Raw genomic sequence first — 22,872 nt, forward strand, 5'->3', positions numbered from 1 at the left:
TCCCTACCTTGGGGGGAGGGGGGGGATCGAGAGCATTATTGTTACTGGTTTGACTACCAACCCAGAGCCAAACTGTGACAATACCTATTTAGTAAAAGAATGTGCTCAGACCTTTATGTAACCAGGTAATTGAACTAGTTGTAGCTGCAATGGAGACCAAATAATGGTTAAATATTTGAGACAGTAATGTAATCATAAGGTGACCTTGGCAATTCTCACTTACAGTGCTCTTGTCCTTTAATTGACCTCAGTTGCTCATCCTATAGGCCATAGGCTCCTAAAACCACAAGAACTTGATTATCTTCAAACTGCAACTCAAATCATGATCTGCTGCCCAGATATTTCAGTTAAGTCATTTCAAACCTGGTTTTAAAAGTAAGCTAAATTTTATTTATTGTGTTTAAACTGGTATGTTTGGTATTCCAGTGCACTTGTATTTATCATTTCTTTATTACTATGTCCTTATTCATTGTAATTTACTCTAATGACCAACCTCACCTGTTGCTATTGATACCAGCAATTCTAGAAAAGTTAAAATGACTGCTAGTGGAATTTTTGCTATTTTGGTGACAAAACCATCTTGATAATGCTCGGGTTTGTAATTTGTGGTAATTGATTATATTATAGGAAAATGGATGACTGAGGATTCATCAAGTATAATTTCACCAGCAGAGAATTGATTACATAGTTAGAGAAGAAGCCAAAGAATAATACTAGGAGATGAGTTGCTTTGCTACAAGATTTCCCCCCAGTACTTGGAAAAGGATATTAAGTCTAGATTAAGCAAAAATGCAATTTGTTCCATACCTTTTATTTCTTCAATGAATCTCAAAGTACCATTTGGATGGGCTGACGTATACTCCCTGACCCAGACACGCAGACGGTCACTTTCATGACCACTGTTATAGAAATAGAATTGTAAGCACTGAAAGTCTCTTTTGGGATACAGAATTCGACTCTCCAGGATAGCTGTGCTTCCCTCTACTCCAGCGCTGGTGTTGAAATGCATAAAGTAGCCAGAATCTGTCAAAAAGTCAGTGAGACATGAATGGCACAGGAGAGAGAAAAGAGAATTTTCCTGGTGTTGTGGTATTCCTTTTACTGTACTGTAACACTAGAAGACACGGTCAGGTCAGGGTTAGGTAGAACCCGTACAAACCCTGAGACTGAGGGCTGTTGCCTGTTCACATTGTCCAGAGGCAAATCTGTTCTTGCAACTTTTGTCCTCATTTCCCTCTCTCTAGCAATTTGTACTCAAAAGTGTTGGCTTTTCTCTTTACCCAGTGCCAGGAATTCACAGTTGACTGTCTGGAGGACTGTTAAGTTCCTGCATTTGTGAAGGCTTCTTTGGCAGGTTCAGAAGAACTGGCTATATTCTTAAATAATTGTTCACCTGAACCCTGGTAATACATGTGATTTCTAAATCCCAAACCTTTCCAAAGACTTACTGAGCAGTTATAGAGGAAAGAAGCAGTCTTTCTGGTGTGCCTGTACCATAGGTTAGAACATTTCTACAGTTCTCATGGCAGGATACAACACCAAAACTAGAAAACAGTTCAAAAGAGATGAGAACATTTTGATCTTCTCAAATAAGTAGAAAATCAACTTATCACATGATGTTCCTAGGTATGTAGATTTATATCACTTAGTTAAAAAATAAGCTGTAATTTGTCAACAAGTAAACAGAGAATGAGGCCAAGATCAAAGTCAACTCACACACCTCTGTGTAAAACACTTCTCAGAGAGATAAGAACAGTCTTTTCTCCTACCTTCACAATCTCCCATATTAGTGTGATCGGTATTTGGCCCAGCAGGAACCTGTGACAAACGCTGCCAATCACTGTTATCATCTGAACCTTGAATCATGCCACATACATTTTCAAGTTCAAAACTGCACGTGTCCATGAAAGTTAAGGAGGAGGCTATAACAGTGAAACAGAATAAAAAAAAAAAGTTGTGAATCTCTGTTTGCACAGCATACCTTTTCATTTTTCAAGTCCAAAGCCAAGAGTAGAGAAAGACTAAGAAATGCAAACACAAAATACCCAGTGGCTTCAAATACCATCAGCATTCATAGGTACAACGTTTAAGAACTCAAAACATTTGATCACTAACATTGACATTACAAGATGTCATCAGGACCACTCTGGGTGGCAAGAACAGGAGGGTGCAGCTAATTATCGTATCACATCTTTTATTTATAAAAGGTACACTAATATCAGCCCCAACCCACCAACCTTCACAAAGCCAAAAGTCTGAGACTTTCCATTCATTCCTCTGTTTTCTTTAGCTACTCCACACATAGCTGCAGATTTTTATAAAAGTTCACTAATTCATCAACTGGAGTGCTTATTATACTGAAATATAACCAAGCAGAAGTTATTTTGCTGCAATAGGCAAACCTTAATTTTCAAAATGCTGAGCTGAAAAAAAAACATTTGGCAAAGGGACCAGTGAATCACTCATCTCATCCAAATTTTTAAGATGTTTTGCATATAACAAGTGAAAAATTAAGTGAAAGAAAACTGTGCAATTGAATAGGAAAGTGAAAACACTGTATGAAGTATTTCCTCTGCCTAAAGCAAATGCTGGATAGGTGAGGACACAGTCCTGGTTCGTCCTCATTCTTAGATTTGTTTCTCATTGTACCATGCTCTGTGTAATGCCAGCCATGATTTGAAAGCAACTAGGTTAATAAAATGCTTCATAATTATTTCTTTTCAAACTATGTATAAAATACTATGACAGGTTTGAAGATTTCATTGCACCACAAAAGGGACTTAAGAGTGTCAGGAAAATCAACCTCAATGGCATGCCAAACGCCTCACTTAGACTGTGGCTCAGGGAAGCACTAAAGTATGAACTGCTGCCAAATCAGTACTCCTGAGATGTTTTGTACTGTCCTTGGAGGAAGTTTAACAACCCTCTAGAGGCTGCAAGGCTATCAGAAGTGTTGTATGACTGGTATCTTTTAAGATACAGTATTGGTATGATGTTGTATAACCCAAGAAAATATTGTCACAGTAAATGTTTCATTGACTACTGAAGAAAAAAAACAAAACAGCTAAGATGTCAGCAAGAAGGTAAGCAAAAATGGAGTAATATTAGATGAAAGAACTCTTTGAAATCAAAATACAAAACAAAATATTAAATTGATCTGCCCAAACAGGAAAGCAGCATCCTATTTTAATTAGAATGTGCTGGCTGGCATGGAGTCATGGTCTGAACAACAGGAAAAGACAAAGCAAGACCCAAAGGTTTGCAAAGTATTTTTTAGATTTATTATTGAAAAAAAAGGGAAGGGCACACTGCTTGAAGCAGGTTTTTAACTCCATCTGCACCAAAAGACAGAAATTGCCTTGGTATGTAGCTGGTATGTGTGCTGGACTTGGAAGAAAATACGTGTCATGCACACTGAGTCCTAACTTCCAGTGGCTGAGGGAATCTTTATGGTCTGTTCTCTTAAGGAATATGCTAGAAAGGGAAAGCAGACTAAAATCTAATGTTATCATATGGCCTGAAAGACAGTCCTGAAGAAGAGATCAGAACAGCACTGCAGGATTATAGCCAAATACAAGTTAAACCAGTATTCACTACTTGGGATACTGAGGGAGTGAAATGAAAGCTTTCAGCTGAGTGCCAGGGCACATTTGATGCAGTCGTAATTATGAATTCCAGTTTGGACTTAGAATACTCTATATTTTGATGTCTTTCATTTTCAGTCAGCTTCCCAAAATAAATCCTGTTGTGGGCAAAATAATTCTTTTGACCACTTTTGAAAGAGATTAGGTTTTAAACTAAGAATGAAATTTTAATGGCTCATATTTTCTTCATAACAGCACATCTACCCTATTTGCTTGAACACACTGTCTCACAGATTGCATGAGAGCAGGGTAGGTATGACAGCCACAGCAAAAGTACTTATTTCTGAGCAACAGCTGCAGAATAAGGAGGAAAAACAAAAAGCTTTGTTCCAAAGTACACATTTTAAACAGACACCCAAGGGATGAACAAAAATCAGCAGCTGAACAAAGCTGGTTTTTAACTAAAGGTCAGATAAAATTGCACAGAAGACTCTGCTATGCAGCAGTGTTTCTCCAGGAGGGCTATGTTATTTCTAGCTATACCATTATTTCTGATGTTTTTAACATTATTTGCTTCTCCAAACATGTTAGCATCTCTTTCACTCATGCCTGGATGAGTCCAGCATGTAAGTATCACCCTTGTTTCTTTCAAACACTTGAAGTAAAAAAAAAAAGGTAAAAGAAATGAACTTACAGCAATTGTACAGCCGGTTTAGTTTCTGGAGATCATAATCACTGAAATCCATTCGCTGTCCTATTACATCCATGAAGTCTGGTATGTTAGTGACAATGGTGGGTTCAGTTCCATTCTTGAATGCAGTTTTGCTGTAGTGCATCACAGAAGCATAGTCATAGGGGACATTCAGGAAGTCAGATGTTTTGTCATCATATTTGTTAAAATTATGTTCTTTACCTAAATGGGAAAAACAAAAGGAAGGATTGCCCAAGAGGACCAAGTTTTGATAGATGGAATTAAGGTATTTGTTTTGTTCCTGCTTACATGTATTTACTTCGTATAACTATTTTATTTCTAGTCTAGGGTTATTTACTTTCCTCTTTTAGCTGCTGGAACATGACATGATGACTTTTGCTAGATGAAGGAAAGCTTTTTGCTACCAGAAATCTTTTCCTTGTGAAACCCGTAAGCTTTGATGGGCTTCTGATACCCAAAAGTGGACATACTCTTTCAGTACTCAAATTAATGCAATTTGCAACTGTAATGCCTCCCTGTTCCTAATCTGTATGATGTCCTGTTTAATTGCTGGTCACTTTAGCTTGCAATAAGCAAGTTAGAGTTTGCATTAGATAAGCTTCCAGAATTGACCTATACATGTGACTATGTTATGGTCAGTGTAAAAAAGCTGCAGCAGTTTTAAATTGCTAACAATAGTGCAACTTGTCACTAAAGAGTCAGCAAACCATAATGGAAATCAAATAACAGTGTCTAAGCCATTTTCTGCAACATATACGTGTATATGCACCTGACTATTGAGCACGACTAAGTAAGAATGCATTAGATTGTATCATTATCTGTTTTTTCAGTGTTCTATGTGTACCTGTGTTAGGAAAGCACCAAGCCTGTGTATACAACTTTGTTTTTCGGTTGTCTGAAATTCACAGAGGACGACAGCAAGCTGAAGGGGCAGAGATCAAGCAGAGTCCTGAGGAACCCTGTGCCATAACTCAGGCTTGTGCCAAATATGCCAACACTTACATTCACAAGCTGCATTGCTAAAGTAGCCACTCACATGATGTGGACTCTGAAAAGAGTGACCCTTGTCTGCACACCCTGCCTGCACTCTCTGCTGTCTCAGTGCTGCTGCCCCCACCAGCTGTAGCACCTGGGGAGAAAGAGGACAACCAGTATTTTCACTGGAGTTTTTCTATTGACTTTGGTTGCACTGGGTTTTTCAGAATGGGATTTTTTTTTTTTTAATTACTTTGTTTTGTTAAAAGCTCCCAGAATAACAGTGCTTTTATATTATTCATTTAAACAAGCTAAATTACTCTCTTCTGTTGCTCTGCTATACAACATGTAGCGTAACAGAACTCATATCTCTAGTGAGGTCTTTGGGAGCTGCTGTGGCACAAGGAATAACCACAGCAACAACAAATTAGGTTTTCTAAGCCAAATAGATGTGACTTGATATTTAATTAATTTTTCAAAACCCACCTGGATGAGTTCCTGTGTGATGTACTCTAGGTGACCCTGCTCTGGCAGGGGGGTTGGACTAGATGATCTCTCGAGGTCCCTTCCAGCCCCTAAGATTCTATGATTCTATGATATGCTGGCTTTGAAAACAAAGTACCAGTGTGTGAATAGTGTGACCACCAAAGGATGGCTGGAAGGGATGTTCCACAGCTAAGAGTCCTCACACCACAGTGTGAAAGGAAAAGCCAGGTATTGACTGACCAGACTGAATCCTGTCCCACATGATGGACACGTAGTCATCCCGGTCGGACCGTGACTGCTCATGCCAGAATCCCAGGGCGTGCAGGAACTCATGCTGAATCGTCCCAATCTTGTCACAGTTGGCACCAATGGAGAGCTCCTGCAAGCCCATTTGTTGGTTTCCCACTGAGGACCAGCAGCTAGCATCCAAATAAAATGAGAGATAGCCTGTGAGACACCATCACCATGCCACAAGAAATCCAGAATCTGTCTGTTCAACGGGTATATTTTTGAGTGTTGAAGTTACATTTTGGTACAGAGATCTTCACCGATCTGTACCATCCAAACCCTTTCCTCTCACATTTAGCTCAGTTTTGATGAACCAGCAGCTCCCCTGCTCCAGCTCTATTGTTTTTAATGGGGTTTCTTTAGCAGAAAAATGTTGGTCTATTCTTGACAGAAGAAAACTGGTTAGGATTTCATTGGTAGTCTGTTAAATGTGGAGACTATGAACACGTGATTTAGAGCAATTAAATTACTGTAAATTAACAATTTTTTATCTGGAGCATAATACGTGACTGTGACTGCACTTTGAGCCTGTCCCTGTTGTAAGGCAAACCCGTGTCACCTTCTGAAAGGTTGGCGGATTTGACGGTGCTTTAAACAAACTCTTTTCTTTCTAGTTATTTGTGCTGCTGTGCTAGAGCATTCGCTGCTGACACTGATGAGGAAAAGCAAAACTGCAGCTGTGCTGGAAGTTTTTATTAAAGAATTAAAAAAATCAGTGAGCTCTCTGCACAAGCCAATAAAATGGCATCCCATGTCCAAAAACTAGTAAGCACTGAGAGTTACATTTAAATTGATATTTTATGCAGCAAATAATTCAACACTTACCCAAAGAAGTCCATCAAACTAATCGGGTGCAAAATATGCCATAGGGTTTGCAGTCCTACCACCTCAGAAATTTAGAAATGCCAGCACTTTATGCACTGTCAAACCCTGTAACTTACTAGGGCAACATATTCCCCAGTATCTCTCCTTCCACAAAGCAGCACAGACCCTGGCTATTGATTACTCATTAAAATCACAGCAGGAGACCTGGGAAGGAGCACATGTGGCATCCATGATTTCACAGGCTTCCCTTGAGCAAGGCCTCATAGCAATTATGCAGTTTTTTTTGATGGTGCAGAAGTCCAGGAAGTCCATCACAGCTCTGGGTCCACCTCATACCAAAGCAGCTGCCTCTGGCTTCACAGCTGCTGTGCAGAGCACATCCAGGACACTTGGCAAAATTAGCACCCATACACTGGGGGATGCAGCTTTCTCTTGCCTTGAGTCTGCCAAATGCCTACAACCTCATAATTAAGCAGTTGCAGAGGGAGTAAATGCATGGTCTGTGTCACCAAGCTCTGCAAATAAGACTTAGTTGGGGGAACAGGGCACTCTAGGTCAATGGGCACCGTTGTTAGCACCATGTTAGCCATGTCTTAAGGAGAGGAGAAAATGGGAGGAAAGTCCCAGCTTCCCCAAGTGTGTGAGAGCCATAAGTCCCTCAATTCAATGCTTTCTTCGTTGCTAGTTGCTCAATCAAATGCTCCAGGAAGAGAGAAGCACCTGCTCTGTCTATTCCCACCAGCCTTTTTGGAAGATGGGCTGTAAGTAGATACACACCATCACTAGTGATGATGCCACCTAGAAATCCTGTCCTCTGAGAGACAATGTGTATTTCAGGCACGTTTTCATAATAATGTCCTACTCCTACATAACTTCCCATACTATAGAATCATAGAATGGTTTGGGTTTCAAGTGACCTTAAAGATCACCCAGTTCCAGCTCCTCTGCATGGGCAAGGACACCTCCCACTGGTTGAGCAACCATTAGGTTGCTCAAAGCCCCATCCAGCCTGGCCTTGAATACTTCCACAGAGGGAGCATCCACAGCTTCTCTGATCATCAGGCCAGTATCAACACACAGACTCTGACTTACCAGCATCATGCTGGTTAGCCAGTGATCTGCAACAATCCACTTCTCTATGGGTTCCCTTTGCCATGTGCCACAGTGACAAAGAACTGGGGTGAAATCCTAGGAGATCTCCATGAAAACCTGATGTCCCATATGGAAATACTAGAGATGGGCTTGATTCTCGCTGGTCTACTGTTTGACTACTGCACAATATGTGTTTTCCTGAAGAATGAGTCCTGCTCTTCATGAGAAAAGTAGGGAAAAATCTACTGCAGGATGTCATCCCAGACTGTTCTGTGAGCTTTGCAGGCACCAGCCACATCTGATGTTCCTGCATTTCCATAATTCACAGGCATCTCTCAGTTATTTTGCTTAGCACACAGGCTGGAGTGACTTTGTGCTGCTGTGTGCACTGTACCCTCTGGACTGAGTTCTTTAGTCTCCAGTTAGAGGAGTCCTCCCTGATTAAAAAAAATCCCACCACCACCACCAACAAAAATAAGTAGTCAGCAATGGTAAAGTGGAAATGGGTTTGTTTGTTCACCTTTCACCTTGTACTGTTGTATCAGAAGAGAGAAACGGAGTGAAATGAAAGGTAGCTGATGCCTGATAATTCCTTTATACAGCCCCAAGTTAGCTCACTGAAACTGGAGAGCCATTTCTGTAGACTGCATTTTTTACCTTCTATCTTTTAAAAAGTGCTGGTGTGTTTTAACTGTTTTACGGATGTGTCAGCTGAGATGATAGAAACATTTCAGGGCAAGCAACACATGCAGCATTGAGGGCAAGATATGCTGTCCCACTAGAGTGCCTTGTTTTCTTCATCACCTTGATTCATCTATCTTCAATAGACTTAGAAATGAAACATTGTGCAGAGGCCTCTTATTTGCCATAGGCTAAATACTGTGGTTCTTTTTCAGGTACAATTATTGGCAACTTCAATGCATACTTTATGTGACAATGGACTAAAAAAATTAAGCTACATGAGTTTTCCATTTGGCTCAAAAAACTAAAGAGTCATTAGCACAGGAAAATGCATTGCTCCCTAAGTCTCCACTTTTATATCTTTTCGTGTTGAGTTTCAATGTCATGTGCACAGCATGAAGGGCAGAAAATACAAAGAGCCAGAGACTGAAGAAATTTTGAAACAATTATCTGCTACAAATATCTTAGAACAAGCCAAAGGTAAAGGGAGACGTTTCTATTATCAGAAAATCTTTTACCATTTATGAATGCACTCTCATATCAGGAAATGATTTTCTGAAAGTAAATTTCCTCACCAGGCTATCAGGCTTTCCCTGATCTTTTCCAACAGCGAAATAGTTTAGTATAGAGTGCAGAATAGATTTGTTCTTGTTGTGTTGTTTTGACAGAGAACTGTCTTAGGAAGGGAAGCAGCTGGGGTAATTTTGACTTCTTTGCTGGAGCCTTATTTTGTAAAACATGTAGTTGAATAGCATAATTACCAATCAAAAGAGGTAAATAAACTGAAACCTCTGTAAAATATCTCAGTGCTGTGCAGCATTTAAAAATATCGCTGCTGTATCTGAATGCTGGTGTGACACCATTTAAATGCAATTCCATTTTTTACAGTCAAACAAATTCATTGTCCCATAGTCAGAATTACCGTATTTCTACTGGGATATTTTTTGTCTTTCTAAAAATTAAGGTATACTAAGAATGATCATTTGAAAGTGACACTTCATGTATCCAAAAATCAATCAAGAAAACAAATGGCTTGTTTCCAGACCCAGAAAATTACTTCTTAAAGGACATGATTGCCTCTTATATCTAAAAATAAGTATTGTTATTAAATTGTTCACTACTACCTAAGTAATACCTGCTTTGGAAACTACTACAACTTCCAATTAAAAAAAAAAAAACAAACTAGAAAAATAGACACAACAAAAATACAACATTAGCATTGGATATATCAGTTTTAGAGTGAATTTGAACACAAAAATAGTCAAACAGGATGAGAGTTATTTTATATTACTCTTCTTACCCACTTCCTTTGAAGACAGATATGTAATTCTTCTCCCCTTCCCAAGGTTTGAAGTCAATACAGGTTTTTAGTCGATACTGTTCAAATGCCTTGAGGATGAGACCCTTAGCATTCATTTCTGCAAAGCAAATAGTGTTCTTGTCAATATTGAGCCAATAGGTTTGTACCATTACCCACATGGAGCAAGTCCTAAGTATTGCTTCAACAATATTTGATTAAAATAAGCTAGCTTTTTGCTGAATTCAAACCTGAGTAGGGACCTAAAAAACAGATTTGGCTATTGTGACATACTAACTTCCTCTTGGTTTTTTCCATGTAATTTTTATTCAATACGTATATATAAAATAGGGCATGATGAGTATTTAAGACATGATAGTGAATGGTCTTTATTTCTGTAAATTCTTTAATTTACTTTGCTGAGATCTAAGTGAGCAAGTATTAAATAAACAGGGAACAAAACCATCAGATTTCATCTAGTGCAAACTGTAAGCTACAGATCTCTCATATAACTTCTGCAAGAGTTGAACTGCTCATGTTATGTCTGGGTTGCCTACTCTAAGTGACTTGCATGGTTTCAACCCCTTCAGAGGTTGAGATCTGAATATTAACTAGGGGTGGGTGATCTTTTTTTCCTCCCACATTGTGTAGTAAGGGCATAATCTTCCCACACGGCACACAGTAGGAACTCAAGCTCCCAGTCTCATTGCTTGCCTCTGCCATGCAGAGCCACAACCAGGTGAATTTGAAGGGAAGAAGACACACCATGACCTGTTCCCTGGCCCCACAGCAGGGAAGACAGCAATGTGCCACTGCAGTCTGCATTGGTGCCAGAATGCCAGTTTGCCATCAGTGCTGTAGATGATGTAGGTGGCCAGGTAAGCTTTCTTGCTTTGAAAAGGTCTTCGGTGCCCTGTTTTTCCTTCTGCTTAGTACTATTTCATGTCATATGCTTTGAAAGTCAAATCAATCTGCTGGACTATGGCCATGGCAGGATAAGAACCACTCAATAAAGGAGGTGAGAGCCAACACCAAGATTATATACCCTGTTTGTGCACATCCAGAGGCAGCCCTGCTGTGGAAAATGGCCTGCTCAAGACTTGTAAGAGGAAAGGATGCCACAGTGTCTTTATTTCAATCAACAGAACATGCAGACATTGTCAACACCAAATACTGTACCCAAGCTATCATCAAGGACATAGGGGATAATGTGAGGCCACCGATACTTGTCACCAATGATGGAGTTTCGTTCCTGAGAAAGAAAATAATTATGCAGTCCTCAGTAAAAACTGATGTAGGATCAGGAACTACAATAGTGCTAAAGAAAAGCATGTCTCCTATGAGTCAGAAATCAAAGAGCTCAAAAACTTTGGAAGATCACTCAGAGGTTTAAGGCTTGGGTTTGAAGGCCCTTTGCTCCTTTCTACTAGTGACTCCAACTTCTGCAACACTTTCTCCATAAAAATTACCTGAGATTTTTATGTTTGTGTGAGAAGAGTTTTAGCTGCTGTGGGATGCATTAAGACCTAAAGCCCTGAAAACTGCACAGAGATTAATAATTATGTAATTTTTCATCATGTAGGGGTTTGTTTCTGTGTCCTTAGCAAGTGCTTTCTTGGCTTCTACTGATATACTCAAGCCAAAACAGTTCACCAAAAGGAGGAGTAAAACACCAGTGACTTTCAGGGGTACTTTCAGGGTTTTCTCTGGGGTTTCTACTAGGATGTGTAACTTGCTGTATACATGGGGGTTTTTTAATTTATCAGATAGGGATATTGGACAGATGCTTTAAATTGTGGTATTACAGATTAAATTTACCCACTGGTTTTAGTGACTACTTACACGATGAAGGTTTTACAGTACTGGTCTGTAAATTTAATTGGCTCATAATAAATGTTGTGCTGATAAATTAAGAATCTTTTGTATAAACTTGTCTGGATGTCATCAGTGCTGCAGAATCTCTTAAGAGTGCAAATACAAAACCACAGTATAGCAAACAAAAAGCTAATTAGATTGATCTAAACCAACCTTATACAGGACATTGTTTCTGCAGATGCAGCCAGTTCTGTCATTGTTTCTGACATTTGGTAGGAAAATATCTCCAGACATTCTCAGTTTATTGTTACATAAAGAGCATGTATTGTTTGCAGGAGCAGGATGCGTCAATCATTTCCATGCCAGTGATAATTTACATTGCATAACCCAATGCACATTTCTGGTTTTATATTTTATCTTTGAACTCACCCCATCAAGTTTGATGTCTCCCTCAAAAAGGTTTAGTCCTAAAGCTAAAGGGAAGAGGAGATTAACATTCAGTTACTGTATTGATCTGTGGCTACAGTAATGAAAATAACAAAAAATATTAAGAGAAACTAAATTTTCAAGAACCTTCATTGATGTCAAAGATGTCTTGATCAATTTCTCCATCCAAATCTATTTCTGGAAAATAAAAAGACAAGTGAGGTAGGACATTAGCCCTTGCTGTTATCTTTATGAAGTGTGAAAATTAATGCAATAACAATAACAGTAATTATAAGTCTGGGTCTGTCCTAGCAATGTTTATGAGCAGCTGTTTTTGTTGACTGCCTCCCGTGAATACAAATAGATTTCTAAACAGAACTTACCAGTTGTCTCCAGAGCAGGCTGGGGAGGGGGAAGAAAAAAAGATATTATTAGAAAGGCACATAATGAAATGCAGCTCACATTACTCTCTCAACTGTATTAGAGATGCGATTTAAGCTCAACTGGCAGCACTTAGAGCACGGCTTTGGATTGGATTGGCTGAATCCACTGCTTTCCCATTTGACTGGAAATGTTTATTTGCTGGATTGTCATATGTGCTGGATTTGTGTCCTCCCCAATTTAGGCTGCCCAACAAGTCACCCAGTGCTGCTTCTGTGAAGTTTTCACAACCATTTTTCTCTTACCATTCAGGCAGTGCCCAATGGTGTTTCACAAACAGGAGAAAAGCGCCTATTATTTCTGTTAAATCAAGTATTGCTACTTAGGCACACAGCAAGGACTGGGTAGGAAGTCCAGGTCACCTCAGCCCCCGTTCAGTGCCTTGGCTGGGCTCTCTTTACCTCAGCAACACCAACTCAAAGGCTGCTTCTGCAAGATGCCAAAATCCAGATTCCATATTAAAACAAGACCAGAATGAGACATACATTGCACCTTTTTCCTTGCCACAACATGCCCACGGAGTATAAGCTGTACTCTTACACTGGACTAGATGCTTTATTTTGGACAGGTTTGAACGTACTTGACATAACACTATGCAGCTATTTCTCAAGCAGTGAGTAAAATAATGAACAGCATTTGTAAGCAATTGTTGCTGGGTGGGTTTTCTTGTTTCTCACCAGAAATCTTGTGTTGAGGTGTTTGAAAAGGAGTTCACAAACTGAAGGTAAAAAACAGCACTAAATTCTAAGCTCTGTCAATATAGGTTACAGATATAATTCTGCAAAGCAGAGTGGGTATTTTATTTTTCTTTTTACAATAGTTCCTGCTACTCTCCCCCCCCGGCTGATTTTCTTTCTCCATATAAATAATTCACTATCTTTCATACATGCAGTTTTGCATGTAGGACTTCTTTTTTCTTTTTATTTTTTTCAGGGTGATAGGCATCTGCAAACTCCATCAGAATTAGTGAAGAGTACAAGATCAGAAGGTTGAAAAATGGCAAAAACCAAATCCATGCAGTCCACAAAAATATTAGTTTTGGTACTTTTTATAATCTGTATCATGAATAAGAAAAAAATGGTGGCTAGAATATTCAAGAGGAATTCAAATGCACATATTCTTCTAGACTTCACTTTTGGCACATGAAGATGGGGAATAATTTTGAGGGCAAACATTACTGTGTGCCCTAAAACTGATGGGGTTCATACAAAAGCTTTAATCAAATGCAGGAAAAAGACCAACTTCAATGAAATTTCTTCATTTGGAAAAGGCTCAAATAGAAAGCTTTGAAATTGCCAGAACGTCTCATTATAGCTTTTTAATGAAAGATTAATTTTCAATCTGAAATTACTGTCTTGTGAAAACTTGAGCAAATGGCAGAAAAAAATATTGTAAATATAAAAGCCTGAAATCTCTCATTTTTCTTTTTTTTTTTTTTCACCTGAACTAAAATTAATTCAAATTGTTGTTTCACAGTTTTTGTCAGATTTTTGTATTTGTTCTGAGTGCCTAATAGGGGAAAAACATTTTTTGCCTAATCAATTAGAGGTGATAATTTATAGGTTTAAGAGAGATAATGCCGATTGGTATGAGCTGGCATAATCAAGTGCTTACTGCCTAAATGTTATATAAACAGGCAAAGCATTTCATCAACTTCTTCTTCTGTCTCTTCATTTTCTTAATGAAAACTACCACACACACACATTCTTGCCCAGTCTAAAGGCAGGATTTTGATCTTCAAGTGTTGGTTACAAAAATAATTGTGTAGAATCTGTTTCCTGACCCAATTTCTCCTGAAACAGCACTGGTTTGGTACATCATGGTTTTAGATAGCTTCAAAATTTTGTAGATTTCAAGATACCTGACTCATAAAAAACCACTGCCTGTAGAAAAGTGACTGAGTCCATTTAAAAACTGTTTCCAGAGTTTTGCAGATGCAAATGCTGAAGGATTGATTTTGATCTCACATTTCACTGAGTTAACTAGTATTATTCAGGTTTACATTGATACATGATAAAATAGGATTGGGGTTTCATAAAAAAGAATAAACTAATAACAGTATGTAGATACAGTTTAATAACCCAAAATATCTTTTCCAGACAAATCATCCATGAATCTGCAATGTCAATAGAATCCTCTTACACACTGAGGTTTTATTGCACATGTATCCTCTCATTACATTTCTTTATCACAAGATATGCATAAGATGGTATCCAGTCCATATATTCAAGTTTTGAAATGAAAAGTACAGCTTGTAAAACAAGCTGAAAGTACATGGGAAGAGTATGTGACACACATGTTGAAGACTTCATTTGCTTTCAAATTCCAACTCTCACACAGAGTTCCAGCTAATGTGGAAGAAAAAAAATGACAAGTAAAGCTTGCAATATTCAAAAATTAAAATAAAATTATTATTGTTTTTGTTAAAGATTGTTGATGGAAGAGAAGAATTGTACTTATATATGTTGAATCCTCTTATAACCATTAATAGAGAGTAAAATGTTTCTACAGTTTCAGTAACTATAAACTACAATCTACCCATATCAGCTAATCAGAAAGCATAACTGCACTAAAGATAAAAACTGGCTAGGTCATGGAAAAGCTCATTTATCAGCAGCAAAAGCTCACAAACTGAAATCAATGTAGCTAAGTCCCAAAAGTACTTTTGCTGCATAAACCAAAGTATGTGTCCATGGCTGAAGAATACCAAATTCAGCAGTTGCCTTAAATCCAGGATGGTCCTCAGTGTCTGAAAACTTGCTGAATGTTTTATGCTGAAGGAATCCCTGTCATGACTCGTTTCCACTTCCTTCTCAATAAAAAAGGTCTTTAGTTCTGTGAATCTCAACAGCAAAATACTTAATTTCAAAAGGTGTATCTCTGTGTAGAAGTATTACTCATCTGAGTAGCAATAGCTTCAGTCCCAATACCAGCTTGACAGCTGAGACCTACATGATGCATTTCAAGTCTGAAATAATTTATTTTTTTTTAAATCAACAGCATATCATAGTCACATACAGAGGAAGGTCATATTACCAGTCTCACAGTTCATGTCACATACAGAGGAAGGTCATATTACCAGTCATATTACCAGTGTAGTACCAAAGCAGCCACCAATTTTAGATGAGACACTGTAACTTACCAGTGTTTTCTCCAGACTATACAACTTTTAGTACTGGCATCCAAAAATACAAAAGAAACTCTTCAAGGCCACAGGCACATGGAAATGAAATAGTCCTGGTGATCAGAAGCCCCTGTCTCACACAGGTGCTGGTTATCACAAGTCAGTTTGATGTGCGATAGGTTGTGGATGTTTGTAGCAGTCTACAACACCTACTACAAGCTTTACCAAAGCCTGTAAACAAGGCTGAGACTTGAGTTTCCAAAAGGCTGGGAATAGAGAGGTGGGCAGTGGAAATACAAGGGAAGTCTGAGGCTGGGGCAGTGGGGGATACAAGAGGACTATCAGACAGCTGGGGACAAGGTTGAGCTTGACTTAAGAAGATGTATGAGCACGTGTTAGTGGAGAGGAAGAGGATATGACTACCACAGTGAGATATTGGAGCTGGATTCATAGAATTAGAGAGTTAAGTTGCATCACATAAAATAGATAATGTTATTCCACTTATGTTACAATAAGTAATGCCTTACTCTATAGATTACTCTGAAATTAAGAACAGCTGAAATGAGCTTTCAGCAACCTACTGGTTTTGTTCCCCAAACTAATTGTATTGTGTATCACCAAAACTCCTGGCCTCTACAATAAATTAGCACAAGAAGAGCAAAATGCTGTATTTCACTGCAAAAGACAAGAAACACAAAATCTCAGTTGTTACTTTTTTTTGGCGTTAAATAGTTCAGGCAGATTAGAGGAACAGAGAATTGCCATTTACAAGTACATGCAGTGGCTGAAAAAGCTTTAATTTCAGTATTGATATATTATGTTGCAGAAAAAAAAAAATATTAAAAATCTGTTCAAATACAGATATAAATGTTAATACTTATCTCAGTTCTAACCCCAGAATTTCTAGTCTGGTATCATTATTTCGAACACTACTGGACATTTTGCTTAGATGGGGAACGCAAGATAAGCTCTTCTAATGTATAGCTAGGCCTATTAAAAATAGCAGTACTAAGACTCTCAGGAAACAGAAATCTTTCTCTGTCTTCCATCCAGATGACAACAGAATTCTTGTTTTGCAAAAGCAACGTACTTCAGTCTTTTCCTCTCAAACTCATCATAAGCTGCATTGCTTACTCCATCATATAAAGAATATGCATCCTTTGTTTTCTTACCTGACTCCAGACCACCTGAAGAAGCAGCCAAGTTAAGAGCGCAGGAACAGAAAACCAGCCCATGCTAATATCCAGTCAGCAGTTGCATGGACAGGATTTCAGACCAACTTGGTATTTAAGACAGTAAATGTCATAAATCAAAACCTTTGTCCTTTCATCAACGATTAACTTACCTACCTTTTTCTTTTCCAGTAAGTGAAGTCCATCATTACTACATTATGACAATTAACATATACTTTAACTATACTTAAGAATAGCTGTGGAAAAAAAAAAGACTGGACACAAACTGAAATACAGGATGAAATGGATAAAAAAAATAGACCTACAAGGAAACAGGCACACTGAAATACAGGACATCCCATTTAAAAATAAGAAAACGTTTCTAAGCACTGGAACAAGTTGCTCAGGGAAGCAGTGGAGTATCCATCATTGGAGACAGTCAAAACCCAACCAAACACAGCCCTGAGCAACCTGCTGCAGGTGTCCCTGATGCAACCAGGGTGACTGGACATGGGGATCTCCAGAGGTGTCTTCCCAGCTCCACCATCCCGCGATTCAGTGAATAAAGCTGGCTCTAAAACCTTTTGAACAACTGAAAGCTAGGAACACTCTTGGCAGGTAAGACATTAATATATTAACACATAGCATTTTTGGACAGAAAGTAAAAAGGGCAAATGTGTGCACCTAAAGAAATCCGTCAGCAACATAATTTCAGTATCTTGCTTTTAGAAAAGGCACTGCCATTTCTATTATTGAAGAATGTGAAACACTGCTTTGTCAGTAAATCATAGCTTCTTCTGGACTATTCTTCTGTATTCTGGTATTCTTCTGGACTATTTAAAAACTCCATACAAGATAATTTTTTAAATGTCAGTACCATTGTACTATCACCACTGTCTGCTACATTTTGCAGTTCTAGTTTATTCCAACTTAAATAATCTTTTCTACTTATTAGCTTCCAGAGAGTGCTGAAATTGCCATGGTTTCTCTTACACTTAAACAGAAGGTACCTGTAGTAATCGTATGGTAACACTTGGCAAACACTTAGTTTTAGTTCCCCAGTCCAAGTATCTGGCTAGAACATCATAAAAACTAAAAACAGCACTTAGATTTTGTATTGTGAATACAGAATCCCAAATGACTATATTAAAATAACATTTTTCATACTATTTCAATATCAGAACTGATAAGAAAGAATGGGTTGACCTTAAGTATTGATACTAGAGCTACTTTTAGTCACTCAGATCCTTGCTTGTTTCATCACTGATTCATTGAGAAGTAGCAGTTGTGGATATTGTTGTTCTTACAATGTATTCTTTTTTAACAACAGTAGCAATAAGTATTGTCATTCTCGACCCATCAATAATGGTGGTGTAAATTGTTCTCAGATTAGTGATGTTTGGAAGGTTGAAAAGCTCTTTTGTTAAGATTACCTCTGCAAGTTCAGCAATACTTGAATTCTGCACACTGTCATCTTCAGCTGCTGGGAGATGATGGTAGTTCTCCTCTTGGAGGTTCTCTAGGTTAGACTGGGTATGTCCACAGCAATAAGTACTTCAAACCAACTGGAATGGGTCAGTAAGTCGAAACATGTGGTGCTAAGAACCTCGCATCTATGTTGTACACATCTCAACAGGTTTTACTTCTGACTGGATCTAATTTGATCCCAAAGACTGCATGTCAGTGGTGGCAACTGGACTGTGTTAGGTGGGGATCTGCAGAACATATTCTGGTTTCATTTCAACCCGAAGAAATTCAATTGGGACACTCCAAAACTGGTGATACGAACTAAAGCATGGTAAGTGGGAACTAAAAGACTAGTGTAGCTGCATCCATTATTCCTTGAGTACAGTACCTTACAAGTGTTTTCTTGAAATGGTGGAGCATGATAAACTCAAAAGAAATAGCACATTTTTTGGCCTTACTACATGGTGTTGGAAGAAAGCCTAAAAGCCTCGTTTTCTACTTCTTTGGTCCCTTTTCCATGCAAATAATAAAGACAATACGTCATCTGTTCCCACATTCCCACTTCTAAGATGCATCAGCCAACAATGAGATCTCACCCAGCCTCTTCACAACAGGAGACAGGAGGGTGATTTTCCTGTCAAAAAGAAGGGCTGTGTCATGACCATCAGTGCTCTCAGGACTGGTTAAGGAGTTACCCAAAGAAAACACTAGAAGGTGTTGGAATTCTGACACCAAAGAAGGAAGCTAAGTTATATGCTAATCATGCATTGTAAAATACAGTTTCTATACATTTTTTCTCCAATTCACACTGCTTTTTGTTTAATTAAACTCAGGGTTTTGACACCTCAACCAGTCACCTGGTATAAAAAACCAAGATGCAATAGAAAATTAAACATTATATGAACAACAGAATGTCAGGACTTTTAAGAGAGAAGTTCTTGACATAAACTACAGTGTCACCCATGAAGCAGCTACATAGTTTTTTAATACATATTGAGAAGAAAGTAATAAGTAGATGGGCAGTCTTAAGAAAGTTTTTTCTATCTAATAATGGTGGGTGTTTTCTACAGAGCTTATCTACTTTTGTGACCACATTCTCTATAATGACAAACATCTTGCTTTATCACTAACTTTTTATGTTCAGGCAATATACCTATACCTTACTTTCCTTAAGGGCTTTGCTATGTGACTCTGCATTTTTCTTTAAAGAAAAACACTCTAAGTCATATCACACTTCTAAAATCAAGGCACACCGTAAGAAATAACTGAGTATTACTAGAGATGAATTAATAAAGGATAGTGCAACTTCCCTGAATAGATGGTGGGTCATTTTACCAGTTAGGGGAAAGGGATTCAGCCAGAAATAGACATATGATGCAAATCAACTTTGGGCTTCATGGCTGGTGCTGTCATGAGGGTTTTGGCTTTTATGACAAAGGGACATTCTTTGATGAATAGCCTGAATTGGGATGAAGTCCAACGTGGCAACGCTCACAGCAGTGCAACCAACTGGGGAAGAAGTCAGGCCAACCAGAGAAGTGACATATGTTCCTTAGATGCCTCCCAAGGTAAGAACCAGAAGATCAACCACCTCAAGTGTCTGTCTGCCAGTGCATGCAGCCTGGCGAGCAAACAGGAAAAACTGGAGCTCTGCACCCAGACAGAAAGTCAGGATATCATGGGAATAACTGAAACATGGTGGGACAACTCACATGACTGAGGATTGCAACGGATGGCTACAGGCTGTTTTGTAAAGACAGGCAGGGAAGAAGAGGAGTTGTGCTCTTTATTAAGGAGACCCTTGAATGTATAGTCAGCTATGGTGATTGTGGAAGCTTTATCTAATCACTCTGGGTCAAGATGAGAGGGATCATCTCTAAGGGGAATTCTAACAGCTGGCATCTGCTACCAACCTCATCATCTACCAGGATGATAAGGCCAATGAAGGAATACTTGGGCCACTTAAGCAAGTTTTGGGTCAACAGAACCTGCTTCTTATGGGTGACTTCATCTATTCAGACATTTATTGGAAGAACAATATAGCCACTTGCATGTCATCCATGAAGTTCCTGGAATGTGTAGAGGATGGCTTCCTCATACAAATGTTAGATGTGCTATCCAGGCATGAGGCACTGCTGGACTTGCTGCTCACAAAGAAAGAAAACCTGCATTGTAACATCTTGGTTAGTGACAGCCTTGGGGACAGTGATCACCATATTGTGGAGTCTGGGATTCTGCTAAGCATGCTGAGGGTTAGTACTAAGACAAAGGTTTTAGATTTTAGAAGAGCAAGCTTCAGCTTGCTCAGAGCTCAGTTGGAAGGGATTCCATTGAAAGTTTACATGGAGGATAAAGGAGCCAGTGAGTGCTGAGAGTTGTTCAAGAGCACTCTAGTGGAAGCACAAAAAGAGTTCCATCCCCTTCAAAGGTAAGGGAAGCAGGCAGAGCAAGATACTCCTTTGGCTTGATGGTAAGCTTGAGTCCACTCAAAAACAAAAGAGAGGTGTACCAGAGATGGAAAAGTGGACAAATCCCCATTGAGAACTAAAAGGGCATTGCCAGGCATGCAAAGAAAAAGCTAGAAAAGCAAAAGCTCAGCTCGAAAATAAATTTGCCAGAGATATAAAAAAACTACAAGAAAGGTTTCCGCAGATATGTAAACAACAAGCAAAAACTGAAGGAAAATACCTGCCCTCTGTTAAACAGGAGAGGTCAATCAGTCACCAACTACACTGAAAAGCAGAGTTTCCCAACACTTTCTTCACCTCTGCCTTTACATGCACTGTTGGGCCCCAGGCCTTGGGAATAAAAATGCAGGTTGATGCAAACACCAGCACATCACCAGTGAAGGAAGAGTTGGCATGCGAACTATCAGGGGAGCTTGACCCTTACAAATCAATGGGCCCTGACAATATCTACCTGAGGGTCTTCAGAGAGCTGGTCGACATCATTGTGAGACTGCTCTCCATAACCTTTGAGAAGTCATGGAGACTGTGGGACATAACAGAAGTCTGGAAGAAGGCTAATGTCACCTCCACATAACAGTTTCCCACAGAGGGCTTAAAGGAAGATCCAGGAAATCACAGGTCCATCAGTCTTACCTCCGATCCTGTGGAAGCTACTGAATAAATCCTCCTGGAGGCTTTCACAAGACAAATGATTGGGAAAAGTGAGCATGGATTCACCAGAGGCAAACTGGTTTCCACAAAACCAATCACCTTCCACAGCAAAGTAACCTGCTTGGTTTATGTGCAGTAAGTGGTGGATGTTGTCTATCTGGATTTCCCAAGGTTTTCAATACAGTTCCCCACAGACTCCTACTAGAGAAACTGCTGTGTTACAACCTAGCAAATTGGTTCAAGCAGGGGGGAACCGGCTGACAGGCCACACCCCAAGGGTGGTGGTAAATAGATCCTTTTCCATCTGGCAAGCTGTCACAAGCAGGGACCCCAGGGATCGATATTGTTTAATATTTTCATGAGTGATCTGGATTATGGGATCAACTGTATGAAGCCTGCAGATTTTAACAAACTGAGTGGAGAAGTGGACACTTTGGAAGGGAGAGGCACCCTGCAGGGTACTACTGGGCCATCTTGTTTAGACTGTGCTTTTGCCAAGAAAGGTTGGATCAGATGATCCTTAAGGTCCCTTCCAACCTGATATTCTATGATTTTCAGATGTACAAGAAGAATAGCAGTCTTAGATTATGTCTTCTACAGTTACCAGGGCTTGTAACAGCCAGAAGTAACACATGTCCTTTTTTTACAAATATGGTCATGGACCTGTGGAACTTGAGGATGCTATTTCCTCTACCATTTTGATTTGACAGAGCTCACCAATGTCCTGACTACAGTTTCTGTATTGGAGGAAAAGTAAAAACATTAAACACAAAGCAGAAGGAGCAGGTCTTTAGCTGGTTGATTGCTTTTTCCTTTCTTGCATTTCTTTGCCTTGAACACGTTTCACAACTTTTATGGGTGCTTATCTATCTAATGAGCCCTAAGCAACTATAAGAGACACCTGCAAAATCTGAGCTCTTCTCAGTCAATTACATTTCTTTCCCCATAGACCCACATGTTCCCATGCTGCGAGTAGAAGCAATGAAAAGACACCAGAACTCTATGTGGAGCTTGCTGAAGATCTATTGCAGTGACCACTTGGATCTCCTGCTGAGTTGCCTAATACCAGACAGACAGGGAGCACCACGGAGCAGAAAGTGTGCTCCCTTGGACAGGCATTATCTTTTTGTGCCAGCCCAGCAGCACTGTTGCCAGTGGGCATTACTACAGTACATGTAACATAATAATACTAATAACAATAACAATAGTAACAATAATTTATTATTTTACCACTGGAATGCTTATCCCATTGCCTTGCTGCAGTCGGAGGAACATGTGCAGGAACAGGAGAGTGCAGGAGAGCAAGCAATAGCTGTTTTTAAAAGCCAAAGGAATTTAATTTCAAAATGCAATGTCAGCTAACTAAAG

General features: G+C 39.1%; 1 protein-coding gene across 1 annotated transcript in view; it reads right to left on the reverse strand.

The window, feature by feature from the left end:
* Window positions 1-16,981, reverse strand: part of MEP1B (meprin A, beta) — a 31,935-nt gene extending 14,954 nt beyond the window's left edge. The window contains exons 1-10 of the mRNA XM_010006894.1: window positions 16,919-16,981; window positions 12,565-12,583; window positions 12,329-12,379; window positions 12,181-12,228; window positions 11,120-11,218; window positions 9,944-10,061; window positions 5,998-6,176; window positions 4,279-4,497; window positions 1,770-1,922; window positions 808-1,023 (exon numbers count right to left, since the gene is read on the reverse strand). Coding sequence (XP_010005196.1) covers window positions 808-1,023; window positions 1,770-1,922; window positions 4,279-4,497; window positions 5,998-6,176; window positions 9,944-10,061; window positions 11,120-11,218; window positions 12,181-12,228; window positions 12,329-12,379; window positions 12,565-12,583; window positions 16,919-16,981 — 1,165 coding nt within the window. The remainder of the gene's footprint in view (window positions 1-807; window positions 1,024-1,769; window positions 1,923-4,278; window positions 4,498-5,997; window positions 6,177-9,943; window positions 10,062-11,119; window positions 11,219-12,180; window positions 12,229-12,328; window positions 12,380-12,564; window positions 12,584-16,918) is intronic.
* Window positions 16,982-22,872: the final 5,891 nt, after the last annotated feature.

Source organism: Chaetura pelagica, unplaced genomic scaffold (assembly GCF_000747805.2).
Source record: "Chaetura pelagica isolate M959 unplaced genomic scaffold, ChaPel_1.0 scaffold109, whole genome shotgun sequence".
NCBI classification, from domain to species: Eukaryota; Metazoa; Chordata; class Aves; order Apodiformes; family Apodidae; genus Chaetura; species Chaetura pelagica.